The 19,891-nt window shown below is 47.3% G+C and overlaps 1 protein-coding gene across 1 annotated transcript; it reads left to right on the forward strand.

The window, feature by feature from the left end:
- The first annotated feature begins 12,374 nt into the window (after positions 1–12,374).
- Positions 12,375–15,590, forward strand: LOC125526661. Its single transcript, XM_048691307.1, has 3 exons — positions 12,375–12,707; positions 14,960–15,059; positions 15,243–15,590. Exons 1-3 carry the CDS (start codon positions 12,455–12,457, stop codon positions 15,313–15,315), a joined length of 426 nt encoding a protein of 141 aa, XP_048547264.1. The 5' UTR covers positions 12,375–12,454; the 3' UTR covers positions 15,316–15,590.
- Positions 15,591–19,891: the final 4,301 nt, after the last annotated feature.

The raw sequence follows: 19,891 nt of genomic DNA on the forward strand, positions 1-19,891 counted from the left end.
CCGTCTCCGGAGCCCCGAACGGACTCTAGATCAGCCCTCCTGATGAAGATTAGGGCTTGGCGGCGGCTCCATATCGTAAAAGGCAATGAATCCTTCTCTCTGTTTTTTCTCCCCGAACGTGAATATATAGAGTTGGAGTTGACGTCGGTGGAGCCTCAGGGGGCCCACGAGGTAGGGGCGCGCCATGCACCCTCGTGGATAGGTTGTGGGCCCCCTTACGTTGATTCTTTCGCCAGTAATTTTTATAAATTCCAAAACACGTCTCCGTAAATTTTCAGGTCATTCTGAGAACTTTTATTTCTGCACAAAAATAACACCATGGCAATTCTGCTGAAAACAGCGTGAGTCCGGGTTAGTTCCATTCAAATCATGCAAGTTAGAGTCCAAAAGAAGGTCGAAAGTGTTTGGAAAAGTAGATACATTGGAGACGTATCAGGGTACAACGACTTCAAGGTGGACAACCTTGTTGTAAAGGTGAGCGGGTGCGTCGGTGCTGGTTGCGGACGTCCGTAAATTCCTCTGTGGCGGCCGGAGACGTATAACAGCGGCGGTGGAGGTGGAGGGTGCAGATGCAAAGGAAGGGGAAGAAGGGGTGGAGTGAAAGGAAATGGGACCACGGGGGTGGCTAGGTGGGCCGGGGGTGTCGGAGTCCTACATGTCTGCTGTTCGGACTCCCTTAAACCTCCCCCCACTTTGTCTCCAATTTGTAGGAGAAAATGCGCCCGAACCGCCCTGCAGACAGATACAGACCCACATTGGATGGCTTCCGCAGTCCGGACGGCGTTGTCCGAACGGATGCAGGCGGTTTGCGGGTTTGTCTTGGAGATGCCCTAACTATGCACACTCTGCCTAGCTCTTTTGCCCTAAATATCATCACCATGGGTTGTTGGAACATTTGGATTCAAAGAAATTCTAAAATCTTCATGCATGATATTCCTAGAGTCGCTATGTATTTACTTAAGGATGATTTGCTTCTCATATCTCACACAATTAAAAGCAAGTATGTCACGGAGTTTAGAACTTGGATAGAGCTACATCTTAGTTAGTTCCATCATACTAGATGGATACCCCGAGAACTGGAATTGGCTGAGCTCTAGGCTGTTGTATTTATTTCAATGTTTATACTTTGTATATACTACTTGTGTTATGTATATGAAAATATCATAGAGCGATTGTTCTACCGTTCAGGGTTCAAAAAAGGGGAATATTTAGGCCGAAATCCTAACTCACAACTCTATCCCAAGAAGGTCCAAACTACTCCCCGTCCCCTCCCCTGCCGCCCTTAGTTACCCGGGAGCCAAACTGATGCGGAGCATCCTATGGTCACCCCCATGGACCCACCTTCGTCTCCCCAAGTGCCAAGTGAACCGATGACACAAGCACGTGCAAGAGCTATCAAGACCGAGCTGGCATCTCTCCTTAATGACATTTCGTATGACCCACATGAGACATGACTACTGTGACACCCCGATAGTTAAGCTACAGTAAACCCTTGCTAATCATGCCATGTCATCATAATTAAACTTTTTTCTAAACCTCACTTGTTTCAAATTGAGATCAAATGCAAATTAAAAAAACAAGTCAAATTATAATTTCATAAAAACAGTGAATTAAAAATGTTCATTGTATTACAATTAATCACTAAGTAATTTTAATACAAGAAGAAAAATCTTTAGAAGTAATTAGATGCTCCTAACCTATTTAAAACAGGGTTAACAACACTAAATACGGCCTTTTCAAAATTAACAAAAGGCTGGACTTTTTTCCAGTTGATCCCAAACTTTGTGGACAGCCCCATAATATTGCAGAGTATTTATGAGACAAGTCTCATATTTATCAAAACTCTTTCTAGTATTAGTATAGAGTACAAAAGCGGAGAGAAAATAAAAAAACAGAAAAAGGAATACGCTAAAGGTCTACTGTGCACTAAAGGCCTATTGCTACAGTATTAGGCCCAGCCCACCACAGGCCTCCTTCAATCTCAGTACAGAGGAGAAGGCAGAGGTTGTGCGTGGCACACATCCACCCGCCATGGCTGTCATTACTCAAAAAAACACCATGGATGCCGAAGCCGCTGCTGTCGGCCATCCTGCGGTCGAGGGGTTGGATAAGAGCAAGCCCTCGACACTCTCTCTCTCTCGCCAAAACCCTAGTCCCTCAGTTTTCCCCTCCCTCGCATCTCACACACAATCCCGAGCTTGCCCGAGCGAAACCATGGCCGCACCGTCGTCAACCTCGTGCGCCGGAGCCTCCCCGAGCTTCCCGGTGATGATCAGGAGCTTCACCGTCGTCTTTTTCTTTGCCTACGTGCGTCGAATCGAGAAGGGCGGCCTCGTACGCTCCTCACCGCCGTCATCTTCTCCGCCACGGTCGTCGACCCCGTCGTCGATTCGTGCATCTCCAGTTCATCCCCGACCACCTCGAGCTCGCCTAAAGAACCACAGTGAGCTGCGCCTTTGATTCCCCCTTACCCCCGTTCGATTCCATCGCCGTAGCTGCCGCGGTCCGATCCCACACGAGCTCGCGCTCACCCAGCTGTCCACGCCCGCCGTGAGCCGTGCCTGCCTTCGCTCGGACGCGTCGGCTGCGCCCACTGCACACGCGCGCGTCCCCTCCCCTGCTCGCCTGCCAGCGCTGCGCGGCTACCGCGCCCCGCCTCTGCTCACCGTAGCCGCCGTGCCCGGCTTGCCTCCCGCCGCCCCGCGCCTGCCTGTGAGTGCTGCACCACCCACGCGCGTCGGGCCGCGCCCAACTCCCGCTGCCGCTCGCGCAACCCATCCGCCCTACGCTCGCCATCGCCGTCCGGCCGCGGCCTCGCCTTGCGCGTGCGTCACGTGCTCGCGCGCGTCCTCCTGCAGCCATCTGCGCCCGTCGCCGCTGCCGCTTGCGTTGCCTGCTGCTAGTGCCGCTGCTGCTTTGCTGTAATACTACTTGTAGCTACTAGCTAGCTTTCCAGTTTTTACATTGACTAAACCCCTGGGCAGCCCCTAAACTACAGTTAAACAACTGTTAACAAGGCTAACAAAAATATGATTAGAAAGTAAACGTGACAAACTCCATTTTATCCCACTGGACCAAACCATTTCGATGTATGGATTAAATCCTATGAAAATCGCAAAGTGGTATGTTCTGTTAACTGAAAAACTGAAAAACAGCTTTATTTGCATAGCTACTTTAGGTTGTTGATGGTCAAGCAAATGAACTCTAATATGGATGAAAGTGACACTAACATGTAGATCACAGAAAAATGCTCAAAATTGATATAAGGCACAAAATCATAGGAAGTACAGATCCATAGTTGTAGCCTTTTGAAAACAGCTAAAAGATGTTTAAAATTTATGAATTCTCAGACTTAGCAAAATTTCAGGGAATTTTTCCGGGTATTGTTAAATCTTTGAAAAATCATAGAAAATAATCCGTAACTCGGATGAAAAGGTTTTATATATGAAAGTTGCTCAGAACGACGAGATGAATCTGGATACGCACCCCGTTCGTCCGCCACACATCCCTAGCATAGCGAACACACAACTTTCCCCCTCCGGTTCATCTGTCCGAAAACGCAAAACACCGGGGATACTTTCCCGAATGTTTCCCCCCCTTCACCGGTATCACCTGTCCCTACGTTAGGTCACCCCTAGCACAACGTAATGCCGCATCTTGCTTTTTGTTACATCGATTGCTCCGTTATTTATTGTGTTCCCCCTCCGTTGCTTATTTCCGGTAGACTCTGAGGCCGTTGTCGATGTCCGTGTGTTCGACTACATCGAAGATGACCCCTCCTTCTTGCCAGGGCAAGCAGGCAAGCCCCCCCTTTGATCACCACATATCGCCTACTCTTCTCTCTACTGCTTGCATTAGAGTAGTGTAGCATGTTACTGCTTTCCGTTAATCCTATTCTGATGCATAGCCTGTCATTGTTGCTATAACTGTTGATACCTTACCTGCAATCCTAAATGCTTAGTATAGGATGCTAGATTACCATCAGTGGCCCTACATTCTTGTCAGTCTGCCATGCTATACTATCGGGCCGTGATCACGTCAGGTGTTGATCACGGGTATATACTATACATACGTACTATACATGTTGTGACTAAAGTCGGGTTGGCTCGTTGAGTACCCGCAAGTGATTCCGATGTTAGGGGTTGAAGGGGCAGGTGGTTCCACCCAGGTAGTGGTGGGCCTAGGTTCCTGATAGCCTCCGACTGTTACTTTGAGGCAGAGCGACAGGGCAGGTTGTGACCACCTAGGAAAGAGGTGGGCCTGGCCCTGGTCGGCGTCCGCGGTTATTTCTAAATAACATGCTTAACGAGATCTTGATATTTGATCTGAGTCTGGCTACTAGCCTATACGTACTAACCAACTACGCGGGAACAGTTATGGGCACTCGACATCGTGGTATCAATTGAAGCCTTCGTGACGTCAGCGACTGAGCGGCGCGTGCCAGGTTGGACCGCGTAACACAACTTCCTTTGTAATGGAGGTTGCTAGGTCTGCTCACCGGACGCCCTCGCAACGTGCAGGTGTGTAATGGGCGATGGGCCCAGACCCCTGTGCCATAGGATTTAAACCGGCGTGCTGACCTCTCTGTTGTGCCTAGGTAGGGCTGCGACGTGTTGATCTTCCGAGGCCGGGCATGACCCAGACAAGTGTGTCCGGACAAAGGGGATCGAGCGTGTTGGGAAATATGGTGCACCCCTGCAGGGAAGTTAATCTATTTGAATAGACGTGATCTTTGGTAACAGGACGACTTGGAGTTGTACCTTGACCTTATGACAACTAGAACCAGATACTTAATAAAACACACCCTTCCAAGTGCCAGATACAACCCGGTGGTCGCTCTCTAACAGGGCAACGAGGAGAGGATCGCCGGGCAGGTTTATGCTACACGATGCTACTTGGTGAACTTGCTATCTACTCTCTTCTACATGCTGCAAGATGGAGGTGGCCAGAAGCGTAGTCTTCGATAGGACTAGCTATCCCCCTCTTATTCCAGCATTCTGCAATTCAGTCCACATATGATACCCTTATTCCTTTTGATACCGATGCATACATATGTAGTGTAGCTCCTTGCTTGTGAGTACTTTGGATGAGTACCCACGGTTGCTTTGCTCCCCCCTTTTCCCCCTTTCTATACCCGATTGTTGCGACCATACGATGGAGCCCAGGAGCCAGACGCCACCGTCGACGACGACTCCTACTACACTGGAGGTGCCTACTGCTACGTGCAGGCCGCTGACGACGACCAGGAGTAGTTTAGGAGGATCCCAGGCAGGAGGCATGCGCCTCTTTCGATCTGTATCCCAGTTTGTGCTAGCCTTCTTAAGGCAATCTTGTTTAACTTATGTCTGTACTCAGATATTGTTGCTTCCGCTGACTCGTCTATGATCGAGCTCTTGTATTCGAGCCCTCGAGGCCCCTGGCTTGTAATATGATGCTTGTATGACTTATTTTATTTGTAAAGTTGTGTTGTGATATCTTCCCGTGAGTCCCTGATCTTGATCGTACACATTTACGTGTATGATTAGTGTACGGTCAAATCGGGGGCGTCACAACTACTACCTCAATCTGGAATGCTATGTGCGCTTAGGTGCCAAGAAGACCCTCTCAGAGATGCACGGAATGATGTACAGGTTCCCAAGTACATGGATGAAGGAGCACGACGGGAGGAACCACTGAACGTCTATAGTGGCCGGACATCCAGCCCATGGCTCAGACATCTGGCGCCTGAAGACAGCCGCAACAGCAACACTCCAGTAGCCCCAGAAGCTATAGGGCCCAGACATCTGGCCCGACGCGAGCCGCCGGACATCCGACCCCCGTCTGGAAATCAGGCTCAAGACCTACAGAAGCTTAACCGAAACCAACCCGGACATCCGGCTCGTCCCGAAGCCCCGGACATCCGGCCCCCAGCCCGGACATCCGGCACCTGCGCGTGCCTAACCGAGCCAAAGGCCCATGTACCCCACCTTCTCCCCTCCTACCTTATGGACTACTATATAAGGACCCCTACCTCCTCCTAGCTAGGGTTATCAAAGGTTAGAGCTCATTTGAGATAGAGCTTTGATCATCCACTTACCACTCCCATGGAGTTCAAGACCTCCATGTGAGAAGATCCCCCAAGTGGATTCCAGACCCCTTTATGGGAAGATCCTCCTAGGATTCAAGACCTCTCTCCATCAAGGATTGGGATGAACTAGCTACCCTTTGTATCCTCTCGTGTTGACTTTGGATCCTTGTATCGTCTTATGTGTATGTGGATTTAGCATATGTGTGATTGGATCTTGTCTATTTGAGCATTCTTCTTGTGTTCTTCTTTGATTTGATCCCTTCCCCTCCCCTCCAAGTGTGAAAAGATCAACCATTAGGGTTCCACCCTACATCACAAAACCTAGCCATAGGGTGACGCTCCCTTTATATAGCCTCCCGCCGCCGCCGGTGGGCGTCATCGGGCAAAGCCCACGCGGCACTGGTGGCAGCGGGGTTAATTATTTCTCTTTGTTCGTTCACGTCGTGCGACATGGGAGCCATGGGATTCTGTAGGCGCTCACTGCTTGGTGCACGCGCCGCCGCGTGTGCGAGTGGTGGCATGGCGGCATGGGCACGAGGCTGGCGCTGCATTGGGCCAGCACGGGGGTGCATGGCCGACAATGCATGTGCTGGGTGTGGCGGAGGTGCGGGTGGTGAGTGATACATGTGATATGCGTTGGGATTTCCCAAGGATGAAGGGTGATGCAGTATAGTAGCAAATACTAGTTTCGTCATTTAAGAAACAAGGTTTATCGAACCAGTAGGAGACTCACGCAAATAAACAACAACAGTACCTGCACACACGCAAAACCAATACTTGCACCCAACACGGGCAAGAGGGTTGTCAATCCCCTTGTACTCGTTAATTGCAAGGATTAATTATGATAATACAGATAGATAAATTGCAAAAAAAATAAAAAGATTGTAGCAAGGAATTTAGGGTTTTACTAAATACAAAATGAATGGACCCAAGGGCCATACCTTTCACTAGAGGCATCTCTCTCATGAGCGTAGTAATGGTGGGTGAACAAATTACCGTTGGACAATTGATAGAAAAGTGCATAGTTATGATGTTATTCAGGGCATGCTCAATATATAGGCATTACGTCCTAGACAAGTAGACCGACATCCATCTGCATCTGCTACTATTACTTCACCCCTCGACCGCTATCCAACATGCATCTTAAGGTATTAAGTTCATAACAAATAGAGTAATGCTTGGAGAATGACGACATAATATAGACAAAGTATAATCAATCAATATGATTGAACCCCGTCATTTTATCCTTAGTGGCAACAATACAAATATGTGCCTCGCTACTCCTACTGTCGAGTGAGGGCACCGCAAGATTAAACCTACCACCAAGCACCTCTCCCACTAAAGATAAATCAATCTACTTGGCCAGAGAAGATGGATAGATCAAAGAGAAATACAAGGCTATAAAATCACACATAATAAATCTCAGAACCGACTCTGTTACTTTCAATGAATAATCTAATCATAAACCCACAATTCATCGGATCCCAACAAACATGCGTGAATGGATTGCATCGGATCGATCTCCGAAGAGAACATTGTATTGAAGATCAGAGAGAGAGAGAGAGAAAGAGAGAGAGAGATTTAGCTACTACTATGGACCCGTAGGTCCTGTGGAAACTACTCACGCATCCTCATGGGGGCAGCAAGGTTGATCAAGATGGCTTTTGTGATCAACCCCCCCCCCTTCGGTAGAGTACCGGCGGAGGCCTCCAGATGGGATCGCGGAAGAACAGAGACTTGCAATGGTAATAAAATTGTTTCGGATCTCGCTCTGGGGTTTCTAGATTTTAGGGAATTTATAGCACCAAAATTAAGTCTGGGGGGTCTCCGGGGGGAGAGGGGGCGCCGTGTGATCTTGTGGCTCTCTCGTGGACTTTCTGTCCTCCCTCCAAAGTTTCTATGGTCTCTCCTGGTTCAGAAAAAATAACTATAAAGTTTCATCGTGTTTGGACTTTGTTTGGTATGGTTTTTCCGCAAAACAAAGAAATAGGAAAAAATAGAAACTGGCATTAGGCACTGAGTTAACTAGATGATACCCCGCGCGTTGCTGCGAGACTTGTTATATGTTTCTGATGCTATAATAGGTATATGAATAATCCTGTAATTAGTGGTGCATTTGGTTTGCCAATAGATTTAGGTGGCTGCAGGTATCTCCAACCGAGGGCTAGGAATGGCCATTTTATTGTTTGATTGAGAAGATAAGAAGTGGTTATAGGTAGCCAACTTTGTATTTGGTTGAAAGGATAAAAGATGGATAATTTGTTGAGATGAAATCTTCGCTATGAGATGGTGGTCACCGCCCTTTGTAATAAACTTTCTACTGCTATTCAGTACTGAAATATTTTGCCACAGTTTGTTATTATGCAACTGGTTCATAACAATCGCTTGAGAGTGCCAAAAATAGCTCAATTACATAGATTAGACGAAGGTGTAGGATATAGTCGCACATGCCCACTGAACCCGTCGCACCATTCAGAGTCTGTGATTCATAATCTGTTGATCCTTCCTAGAGAATTAACAGAGAGAAAGCGAACATAGAGAAGACATGGATATTTATGGAGAGAGGGAGGCAGTATTAACCGCCACCTAGCTCCTGGTCATGGCCTCACTTTCGTGCACCTATAATCAAAGGAGAAAAGTCAGTACAGTGCCCTGCAATCAAAAGCAAGGGATTAATGGCTGGAAATGGATGGATCATGCACGTAAAGTTTATCCAGTTTTTCTCGGGCTAAAAATGGAAGCAAGTGCGCTGCCACTGGAGCATGGCTTTGCTCCAGGGGAATCCGGAGCATGGCTTTGCTCCAGGAGAACCCGCCAGCGTCGGCGCCCACACCGAGGAACCCCATCTCATCCGCAGCCGAGGAGGTCTTCTCCGACACGCCAGCTTTCCTTCCAAGACTCCACGGCGTCTCCGTTAGCCGCGGCATGTCCACCGCCACATCGCCGCCCACCATCAGCAATACCACGGCCGACGCGACTAGCACGCCGACGCACGCGCGCCACCGCGCCCCACCTCCGCTCCGCAGCTCCTTCACAGTGTTGGACGGGGCCACGACGCATACACGTATGACAGCGTCGTCTCGCCGGGACTAATGGCCCGGGACTCCATGGACGACGAAATTCAAGAAAAATACTATGAATCGATTGCGTCAGATCGATCGACGGGTGGACGGAATGGATAGGCATGGATCGATCCCCCGACGAGTGTGACTTATAGTTGGAGACTCACCTGGATCCGGTCCTGCCGCTCTCCATCTGCTATTGTGTAGTCGCCGCAAGTCTCAAGAGAGGAAGGAGGAAGAGCACGCGCTATGTGAGGTGAGGGAACTGCCTCGGCCAGCCGATTCCCTCAAGACACTGCCACATCTCAATCTATGGAGGGGAGAGGCCGGGTTTGAAGCAGACTACATAAGTTGTCGTCATCATATAGCAGTATATAAGTACAGCGGGATGAGGATGTGAAGGGAGTTTTGATTTCAAGACTTGAAGGCCAATTTAGTGGAGACATATTGCTTCATGGAAGATGGAAGGAACCATCAGGATAGGGAACGACATAATGTTTGTTTCAATAAAAAAAGATGAAGACGTCGAAGAGGGAGACGGAAACAATCATCAGTGGCTTTTGATCGGTTTGTGTGGGTGGAATTGGAGGAGACGAAGAGAATTGAAGAGAGGACCTACAGCCCAGCCATAATAACAAATCGGGAAGGCATCGATAAATTTAAAGCACGGGCAGTAGAGCAAAAGAGGATGACATGGATGCACAAAAGGACAAAGGGTTAAAATTATGTGGGGTCATAGGTGACGTGGTTGTATGAGAGTGGTTGCTGATGTGGATAGCTTGCATGTCAAGAGAAATAAGATAGTGGGGATGAACTATTTAAGTATTATAGATAGGTTAGTTCCTAAAAATAATATAAAATTGCATATAAAGCATACACGAATGATAATATAATATCATGAAACAATCAAAAATTATAGATACGTTGGAGATGTGTCAGCATCCGCAAGCTTAATGCATGCCCGTCCTCGAATAGGTAAATGATAAAAACATTTTTTTATGTTGAATGCTACCTAACATGTCTTAATCATGCAATCCTTTGGGTATGAATGCTGAGAAACGGTGAATTTATAAATATCAAAATAATAATATAAAAGAATGCTAGAAAATAGTCATTAATCTTCAAAATAACAATGCTACGGAATGTTATTCCTACTCATTTAATCATGTAAGCGATGGCATAACTCGGTCTTCCTAGCGTAAATTATAAATCATGAACACCCCGGTGCCAAGCCAAGTAATTGTATCATACTTTTTCTCGCTTCAGCATTTTCAACTCCACTCATACCTGAGCATGAGCCATGGACTTAGTAATTTGGATGGCAAAGAGAATGATGGTAGGGGGAAGACAAAAATTGATAAAGTCTCACATCAGCCGCCGCCACGTGTCTCGCTCTAGGTGCTCCCTCTGATATATTTTTTCTATTTTTTCGCACGCGTTTTCTAGATTTTTTTTGACTTTTCTGTTTTTCATCAGTCTTTCTTAGCTTTTGGACAAAATTTTGTAAGAAAAAACTTGAAAAACACATTTTCTTTTTTCCTTACGCGAGAGGCACGTCCATGCCTCTCGAAAACGAAAAAAACCCTCATTTTTTTGTTTCTGCAAGAGGCACGACTATGCCTCTCGGAACGGGAAATAACACATTTTTTTCTTCCGCAAGAGGCGCCGTTTTGCTTCCGTGACAGGCACGGCCGTGCATCTCGGAAATGAAAAACACATGTTTTTTCCTTCTATGAGGGGCAAGGATTTGCTTCCGCGAGAGGCACGGTCGTGTCTCTCGAAAACGGAAAAATCGTGTTTATTTATTTATTTTTCTTCCGCGAGTGGTATGGTTTTGCTTGTGCAAGAGGCACGATCTTACCTCTTTTTGGAAAGGGGGAAAAAGTGCTCCTAGTTCGGTTTTTTCGTCAGTTTTTCTCCTGAAAAAAGAATTCGTCAAAACCTATCAACATGGTATCTAGTTTAAAAGATCTCGACGCAAGGAATCCAATGGTGAAAACGATTCGAGGTTTGGACGCACGGTTTAAAAGATAAAACGTTTTGAATAAATGATTCTACGGAAAAAGGAAAACTCTCGGGTTGCACTTGTCGCAATCTAGAAAGCTGGAAGTGATCTTTGCAAAGTGTACTCGAGTGAGGGAGGTAGGGAGATTCTCAAAGAATATCCTACTTCGTGCTCAAGGGAAAGATATCCCGTTAGATGTAAAACCTCGACTGGGCCTTGCCGAAGTTGGTAGCTTGGGGGTACACATGGCATATTTGGTTCTACCAATTTTTATTTTATTTTCGTTCTTTTGTTTTTGTGTTTCTTTTATCTTCCAATAGTTTCTTCTCTTTTTAGTATTCTCATTTTTGAAAATTCTATTTTTGCATTCTAATAAAATAGTATTTTTAATTCACTAACACTTTGAAAGCCCATGCATTTTAATATCCATGAGCATTACCTAAATTAAAAAGAACAAAATTAAATCCATTGATATTTTTAAAATTCATATACTTTTAAAAAACACAAAGTTTTTTATATTTGTAATTTTTTTCAAATTACAAAATATATTTTAATTCATACATATTGTTTTAAATTTGTGTACATTTCTTAAATCCTTGAATTTATATTTTTTATGGAAAAATGGTGAGCATTTTTAAAAATCCATGATTTGTTTAATTTGTGCACATTTTTTGGATTGTCGAATTTATTTAGACCAGGAAGGAAAACCTATCGCGTCCTAGATTTTCCGATATATGCAAGCGAGCCTGTGATAATTCATGAATTGATTCAAATTTGAAAGAAAAAAGCTATTGGAGCCAGAATCTGCTGGTTTTTTTAAACGTCCGGGTGAGTGAGTCATCGCTACAGAGACACGACCCACCTAGCATTATGGGATAATATGTCACTTAAGGATTACTACCTTTTTATTTAGTAGGTCCATGTGTATTCCTAGATTGATAATTTGAATACAGTCATATATTATAAAAGTATACCATTAGAAACTTCAAAAACATTTTCTAATAATGATATAACTTTTGTAATACCTAATTCATATTAGATTTGTACAATTGATGACCTAAAGATATGCGCATGACCTAAATCGGAAAGGAGGGAGCTCGATGTGCACACGAAAAAGGAGAGCCACAGTTTTAGGCAAAGAGAGCCACAGTTGTGGTTAGCCTTCTTTTCTGGGTTAGCTTGGGCCCATCGACTAGGGGCTCTAATCCTGACCACTAGGCCCATTTGTCGTGAGACCATCTCTCACTAGGCCAAGCTGCTTTGGAAGGCAGAAGTGGAAACTAGGGTTTAAGAAGGTCCAGGACGAAGTGGATCACGGCGATGGCGTCGGCGAAAATCCTAGCGCGGGCTGGCTCCTCCCTCCTCGGCCGCCTCCTCGCCTCCCCGCCTCCGTCTCTTCTGCGGACCGGACTTCCTCTTCCGTCGCTACTCCATAGGATCCAGCCGCACGTCCCGCCGGCGGCGGCGTCGGTGGACGCACACGATGCGGAGGTGGTCGCGAGACTAACTTCGCTCCCCGTGGAGATCTCCTTCCCCTGCGGCCTCCCCTCTCTCCGGTTCCTCATTGACGATGGTATCACCTCTCGCCTGCTCTACCCCACTTTCCCCTTGAGCTTTCTAGAATATTTCGCTGCATCAGACATTTGGATAGTTGGGCTTTAGCTGTATCGTTGTTGGATCAATGGTGAATGAGAGATGTATAAAGTGGGGGAATGTTGCATACAACTCGCTGTCTACAGATTGCGGAAATCCTCATTAATCTCTTGCGAGCTAGAAAGTTAATTTTGACACTAGCACTTGTCTGCGGCCGTGGGGGTGGTTGAAAGAACTGATAGGATTGCTTTGGAAATCCTACGTCACATTGATTGTCTGCTTTACTTGGTTGATTTGGTGCACGAGCAGCTTAGTGTTCTGCAGTCCCATTATGTCATTAGTGCCTCTATTCATTTTTTTCATACCAAGTGCTTCGACTCATGGTACGAGGTGTTGGTGGTACACTTAGCAGACGGGGATTTGGATCTTTTGCCCCACGATGATTTGCCCCAGGGTTTGTCTCAATGGCTAGTGGCCCCGGCCGTCAATCTCAGGGCGGGGGGCGGGGGGGGGGGGGGGGGGGGGGGATCAAAGTTAGAAGTAAACTGGGGGCAAAAGATCAATTTCTCCTTAGCAGACATCTCCGGCGCATGATAATTTGAGTAAATTGCTGAATAGGTTCAGGAATTGTGTCCTGTTTGATCTGGCTCACTGAGCTAAGCAGACATCTCCGGCGCATGATAATTTGAGTAAATTGCTGAATAGGTTCAGGAATTGTGTCCTGTTTGATCTGGCTCACTGAGCTAAGCAGACATCTCCGGCGCATGATAATTTGAGTAAATTGCTGAATAGGTTCAGGAATTGTGTCCTGTTTGATCTGGCTCACTGAGCTAAGCAGACATCTCCGGCGCATGATAATTTGAGTAAATTGCTGAATAGGTTCAGGAATTGTGTCCTGTTTGATCTGGCTCACTGAGCTAAGCAGACATCTCCGGCGCATGATAATTTGAGTAAATTGCTGATTAGTTTAGGAATTGTGTCCTGTTTGATCTGGCTCACTGATACAAATAAAGGTTCGGTGCCTAAAATAACCAGTACTTGGCCGTCACCCACCTAGTAGCTATTATACGACATGTTGGAACCGCAGCCCTCTAGCTACCTCTCCTCTCACTCGAACGGAGGTGGAAGAAGAAGAACAGTGGACAAAAGATTTTCCGGCCGGCGCACAAACGCCGCCACGGGCGCACGAACGCCCCAATCTTTTTTCCCCTTACAGTGGCTACATGGCTACACACGGCTCAACTAAAGCACAACGGATTACATGGCAGTCTTATAGCCCAGCTAACCCAACGCCTGAGCAACCCATTCCAGCGACTTACGCGCACGCACGCGTGACCTCCACAACGGGCTTCCCTCGCATGATCCGCATGACTCAACCCATGTCTTGATGCTCCTCCACAAGACCCGGCCAAGCCTGCATGCATCTAGCCTGCACGTACTAAATTGACTAACCAACACATGCAGCTCCACATCCGCTGCTATAGGCCTAGTACTACCACCACGGGCACACACATGCCACACACACCACGCACGTAACGTGGTTTACTCCAACACGACATACCCAGCTTAACCAGCGAGTAGAGTGACTCATAGCTTTACCCATTCCTTTTATATGGTTAAATACACGGTTTACTGGAACCATTTTCAGTACACTGCCAATGTTTTGTAGGTTTGGTTCACATTTTTCTCAAGCTACAAAAATTACAGTTTAATCAATTCATTTCTTGCAAAGTTGCTTGCTTTCGATGTAGTGATGTTTCTTATATTTGTAAAGTTATTTACCTCACTCACAAAAAGTTTGCAATCACTGTTTTATAGAGAATCATGCGAGCATAGGAATGCATTATACATTGTTTTGAATTTCCTACTTGTCTTTTTATGCTTGGATATCAACCAGGGTAACAGAACATAAATTTTAATAAATCTGTTTACGGATCACGTGGAACCATGAATACTGTTCAGCAAACCATATTATAATAAAGACTTCATGAATTTTGAAAATTCCTCAACACATGGACATGCGATTTAGGAAGGCTTGGATTCCCTGGAATCTAAAATGCTCAGAAATACTCCTGTTTTTTGCTATTATGAATAGTTTGACTGAATAGAGCATATAATGTGCTGATCTCTTGTTAGTTTTGCCGATCATATTGATTCATTGTTTTTTGGTAAGCGCTGCAGAATTGGTTATTAATTATCTTCTAAATGTATGACTGAAATGGTTATCTGTAGGAATTGATCCTGTTGCTAATGAACCCCTTGAGTTACTTCCCAAAAGGACTTACCAACCCAGCACCATCAAGCGGAAACGAACCCATGGATTTCGTGCACGGTCTGTCTCCCTTCCCTCCCTCCCTCCCTCCTCCTTGCTTCATGTGACTAACTAAAATATGCCAATTTTTTATGTCGAGCAATTAGTTTGGCTGGTTTTTTTATGGACCAGACTTTGTTCATAAGTTACTGTGTTCTCAGTGTGCTGATATCTGGTTTTCCCATTCGTTTTCTCATTTTGCAGCAAATCAACCACTGGTGGGCGTAAGGTGATTGCTCGGAGAATCGCTAAAGGAAGGCACAAAATTTCATGGTAATGGAAACCCATGGCACCTATGGGAGTTTCACCTCAGCTTTGAATGATGCTAATGTGAACGTCTGGGAGCTTACAATAGATCTATTCTCCTTCCGAGGCGGGGTTAGAGCAAAGCCAAGAGACACCTGCCTGAATTTCTTCACCAAACAAAACATTTATTCCACTGAATAAGCATGACAAAGCGATGGTTATGGATGATTTAACTGCTATTTTAGCTATGTACTTGTATGCTAGTTCGACTGCGTTATGCATTTGCTTGTGTAATTGTGTTGTCAATCTTTCAGGGTAGCATCTTTGGGATCATTTCCGTCCATCAAACTATGATGTTGGGTTAGCGTGTGAGATACCGTGGTAACTTGTATGGTTGCTCTTCGCGTTTTCCCTCCTTTAAAACAAAAGTTTGCGTGCCTACTACGGCGGCTAAACTCGAGGTAATTATCTGCTTTGTGCAGTGGCGGCCAGGTCGTGTCTGGTTCTGCCTCGTTGGTTTTAGACCGTCATAGTGCGGGTAACTTTTTTTTTTACATGATAGTGCGGGTAACTTGGTACTACCTCCATTGTAAAGGCGTATTTTGGTAGTTTGTTTCGTTAAGACACACATTTGACCAATCATTACTCCATAAACAAGGTTATATGACATGAAACTTGTGTCACTAGATTAGTATTTAAAAGTACTTTGTTATGATAATAATTTTGTATCACATAATTCAAATATGAAAAGAGTAATTGTTGATCAAAGTCTTGTCTTAGTGGAAGGAAATAATCAAAGGGGCCTGCTACATGCCTCGCGAGCCGCTAGATTAACAAAATCGATCAGCCCCACGCCTTCCTCTACTCTGCAACAAATGTCTTCTTGCGGGAAATATTTGCAATACAGATTATGCTGCGGATTTTTTGTAACATAAGTAGGTTTGCAGCATTTTTTTTTGCAACATAGGTCATGTTGCAGAAAAATAAATTAAAATATAGGTCGTGTTGCAGGTTTTTTTTTTGCAATATTGGTATCTCCGATCTCTTTTCTGTATTCCTGGAACAAGATCCTTGTTGCAAAGTTTGCAACAACGTTTTCAGCGTCTTCTCTGTATTCCTGCAACAAGACTTTTGTTGCAAGAAGTTGCAACAAAGATTATGTTGCAGAAAACGTGAAGAGAGAGATTGAGAGGAGAAGCTAGGGGCGTGCATGCACCGCAACAACAGGGTGGCGGTGTGCTTGCAACAGCAAGATGGTTCAGCGGACATCCGTGATGGTGACGATGTGCTTCACTGATGGTTCGACGGGGAATGGAAAGAGTGTTTTGGAGAAGACGCTATAATCTGGTTCTAGTAGATAAGATCACGAACACGTAAGTGGGATCCAAGAAGACACAGTGTCAATTGGAGCGGGTGGCAGACGCGAGTATTGAATCCGCCGGCTGCTGTGAAGAGTTTCCCATAATCAAATATCAAAAGAGTAATTGTTGATCAAAGTCTTGTCTTAATGAAACAAAACACACCTTATTCATTGAAACGGAGGTAGTAGTAACTTAGGGTTTAGGTAAGCAAAATTGCTTATGTGGCAATAAATTAATGAGGTTTCTTATGTGGCAATGTGTTAAGGGGCGTGCTGAAAGATTCGTGGCCTCGACGGCCGTTAGATTTGGTGACATCTAGCGGCCCAATCTCGTCCTCACAATTACAACAAAGTCAGTGTTGTACTTTGCAACAGATTTCATGTTCCATAAACATTTGCAACAAATGTTGTGTTAGAATTTTTTTTCATCTTCACCTTTTTGCAACATAGACGATGTTACATAAGGACTTTTACAACATGGATGACGTTGCGGGATTTCTTGGCAATGAAATATATCACAGGAGTTGCATGACCACCGTTGTTGCCATAGATGTTTTGCAACAAAAGAAGCCTTGTTACAAAAAACATTATGTGTGGATAAGTATAGGCTGAGAGCCTGCATGGATCACAGCCACGTGTCTTTCGTGGGAAGCAGTGGACAAAACCTTTACGATTGTTTTTCTAAAGGAGGATAATACCCCCGGCCTCTACATCTGGGCTGTAGGATGTTTTGCAATACAATAATCGTTGTATTGATGGGGTGCTGGTGCACGTATATATAAGTACATGGTAGGCCTCAATCTCAACTATACACAATTAGGAGGTGGGCCACAACACGTAATACATGCAACACAAAATACAACTCAACACCCCCCAGTCGAGGCGTCGTCAGAGACACAGAGACTGGACCGAAACTCCTCGAAGACGGAAGTAGGCAATCCCTTAGTCATCACATTAGAAAACTGTTGCGACATTGGCACGTGAAGAACCCGAACACGGACAATGGCAACCTGCTCGCGCACGAAGTGAATGTCGATCTCAATATGCTTCATACGTTGATGATGCACCGGGTTGGCGGAAAGGTATACTGTGTTGACGTTACCGCAGTAGACAAGAGTGGCCTTATGAACATCACAATGCAACTCCTGGAGAAGCTGATGGAGCCAAGAGCACTCGGCCACGACATTAGCCACGACGCGATACTCTGCCTCAGCGCTGGAGTGGGAAACCATGGGCTGCCGCTTCGATGACCAAGAGATCAACGAGGGCCCAAGGTAGACGCAGTAGCCTGACGTGGAGCGCCGAGTGTCGGGGCAGCCAGCCCAGTCGGCATCCGAGTAGGCCACGAGGTCGGTGGAGGCGGAGGCCGTCAGGGTGAGTCCCAAAGACATGTTGCCGCGTATATACCAGAGAATACGCTTCACCAAGGTCCAGTGGGAGTCATGCGGAGCGTGCATGTGGAGGCACACCTGCTGAACAGCGTACTGCAGGTCGGGTCGAGTCAGCGTCAGGTACTATAAAGCACCAACAATGGAGCAATAAAATGCTCCATCGGACGCGAGAGACCCCTCCAGAGCAGAGACCTTCGCCTTCATGTCGACGGGGGTGGGCGTCGGCTTGCAGTTAAGCATACCGGCACGTTCCAGGAGCTCGTGGGTGTACTTCTGCTGATGCAGAAAGAAGCCATCACTCCGGCGGACCACCTCGATGCCGAGGAAGTAGTCCAGGGGCCCCAAGTCCTTGAGGGCGAACTCATCACGAAGACGAGCAGTCAGCCGTTGAAGGAGATCGGGGGTGGACGCCGTGAGGATGATGTCGTCGACGTAGAGCAGCAGATATGCAGTGTCGGCCCCCTGATGATACACGAAGAGCGAGGCATCAGAGCGAGTGGACCAAAATCCCAGAGACTGCAGGAAGGCTGCGATACGCTGGTACCAAGCCCGAGGCGCCTGCTTCAACCCATAAAGAGAATGGGAGAGCAAGCACACAAAGTCTGGGTGCTCAGCGTCGACGAATCCAGTGGGCTGCTCACAGTACACCTGCTCGGCAAGATGGCCGTGCAAGAAGGCGTTGGAGACATCCAACTGGTGCACATGCTAGACGCGTGAGACCGCCAACTGGAGCACGACACGGATCGTGCCCGGTTTAACAACCGGGGCAAAGTTGTCGGTGAAGTCCACGCCTGCGCGCTGCCGAAATCCACGAACCACCCACCAAGCCTTGCAGCACTCGAGAGAACCGTCCGGGCGACTCTTGTGGCGAAACACCCACTTGCCAGTGATGATATTGGCACGAGGGGGCCGTGGAACAAGCTGCCACGTGCGGTTGCGCTGTAGGGCGTCAAACTCCTACTGCATCGCAGCTAACCAATGGGGATCCCGAAAGGCAGCACGAGCGGAGGTGGGAACGGGTGATGGTGTCGACGTCGAGGCGGCACACACATACTCGTCGGAGGAGTAGCGCGTGCTCGGCCGAAGCACTCCTGCTCGGGCACGGGTAGTCACGCCAAGTGGCGGGGCAGCAGGGCCGGCGATAGCGGCGGGGGCCGTGGCGGCGGCAGGGGCGCCGGCGGCTGCGGGGGCACCCGCGGCGGCGACAGGGGCTGCGGAGCCGGTGACGGGGGCCGCAACGGCGACAGTAGGGGCTGCGGTGCCAGCCGAGCTAGCGGCCGAGGGGGCGGTGAGCGAGGAGGATGTCGAGCCCGTCGCCGGGGTGACGGTGCCAGCCGGGTTGGCGGGCGGAGTACCCACCGGCTCAACCTCGTAGGAGGGAGACGAGGATCCAGGGGCCCGGTCAGACTCGACCTCTGGGGAGGGAGTCGAAAAACCGGGTGGTGGCGATAGAAGGCGCCGTGCCGGAGGGGCCTCCGGGGGCTGCCACCGTGCATCGCTCTAGGAAGGGGGCGCGGGGGCCAGCACCGAAGGGGCGGAAGCCGGATGAACCTGAAAAAATGGAACACCGTCTCGAAAAAATACATGTGCCTCGAGGTGTACACACGATGAGTGGCATGATCATAGCACCGGCAACCTTTAGTGTTAGGAGGGTAGCCAAGGAAGATGCAGGGAACGGAACATGGTGCGAGCTTGTGTGGCGTGGTGGATGCGATGCTGGGATAACAGAGGCACCCAAACATGCAGAGACCATCATAGGACGGTGGTGTACCGAAGAGAAGGTGGTGAGGGGCGTAGTTCCACCGAGGACGACACAGACGAATGTTAACTAAGAGAGTGGCGGCAACAGGAGCATC

The sequence above is a fragment of the Triticum urartu genome, unplaced genomic scaffold (genome assembly GCF_003073215.2).
Source record: "Triticum urartu cultivar G1812 unplaced genomic scaffold, Tu2.1 TuUngrouped_contig_13, whole genome shotgun sequence".
In the NCBI taxonomy this organism is placed as follows: Eukaryota; Viridiplantae; Streptophyta; class Magnoliopsida; order Poales; family Poaceae; genus Triticum; species Triticum urartu.

Bases quoted from the DNA above. Each gene is read 5' to 3' on its own strand.
- LOC125526661 (XM_048691307.1), top strand. From the start codon at position 12,455: ATGGCGTCGGCGAAAATCCTAGCGCGGGCTGGCTCCTCCCTCCTCGGC. The intron at 12,708-14,959 runs GTATCACCTCTC...GGTTATCTGTAG, and splicing joins CCGGTTCCTCATTGACGATG to GAATTGATCCTGTTGCTAAT. The intron at 15,060-15,242 runs GTCTGTCTCCCT...CTCATTTTGCAG, and splicing joins ACCCATGGATTTCGTGCACG to CAAATCAACCACTGGTGGGC.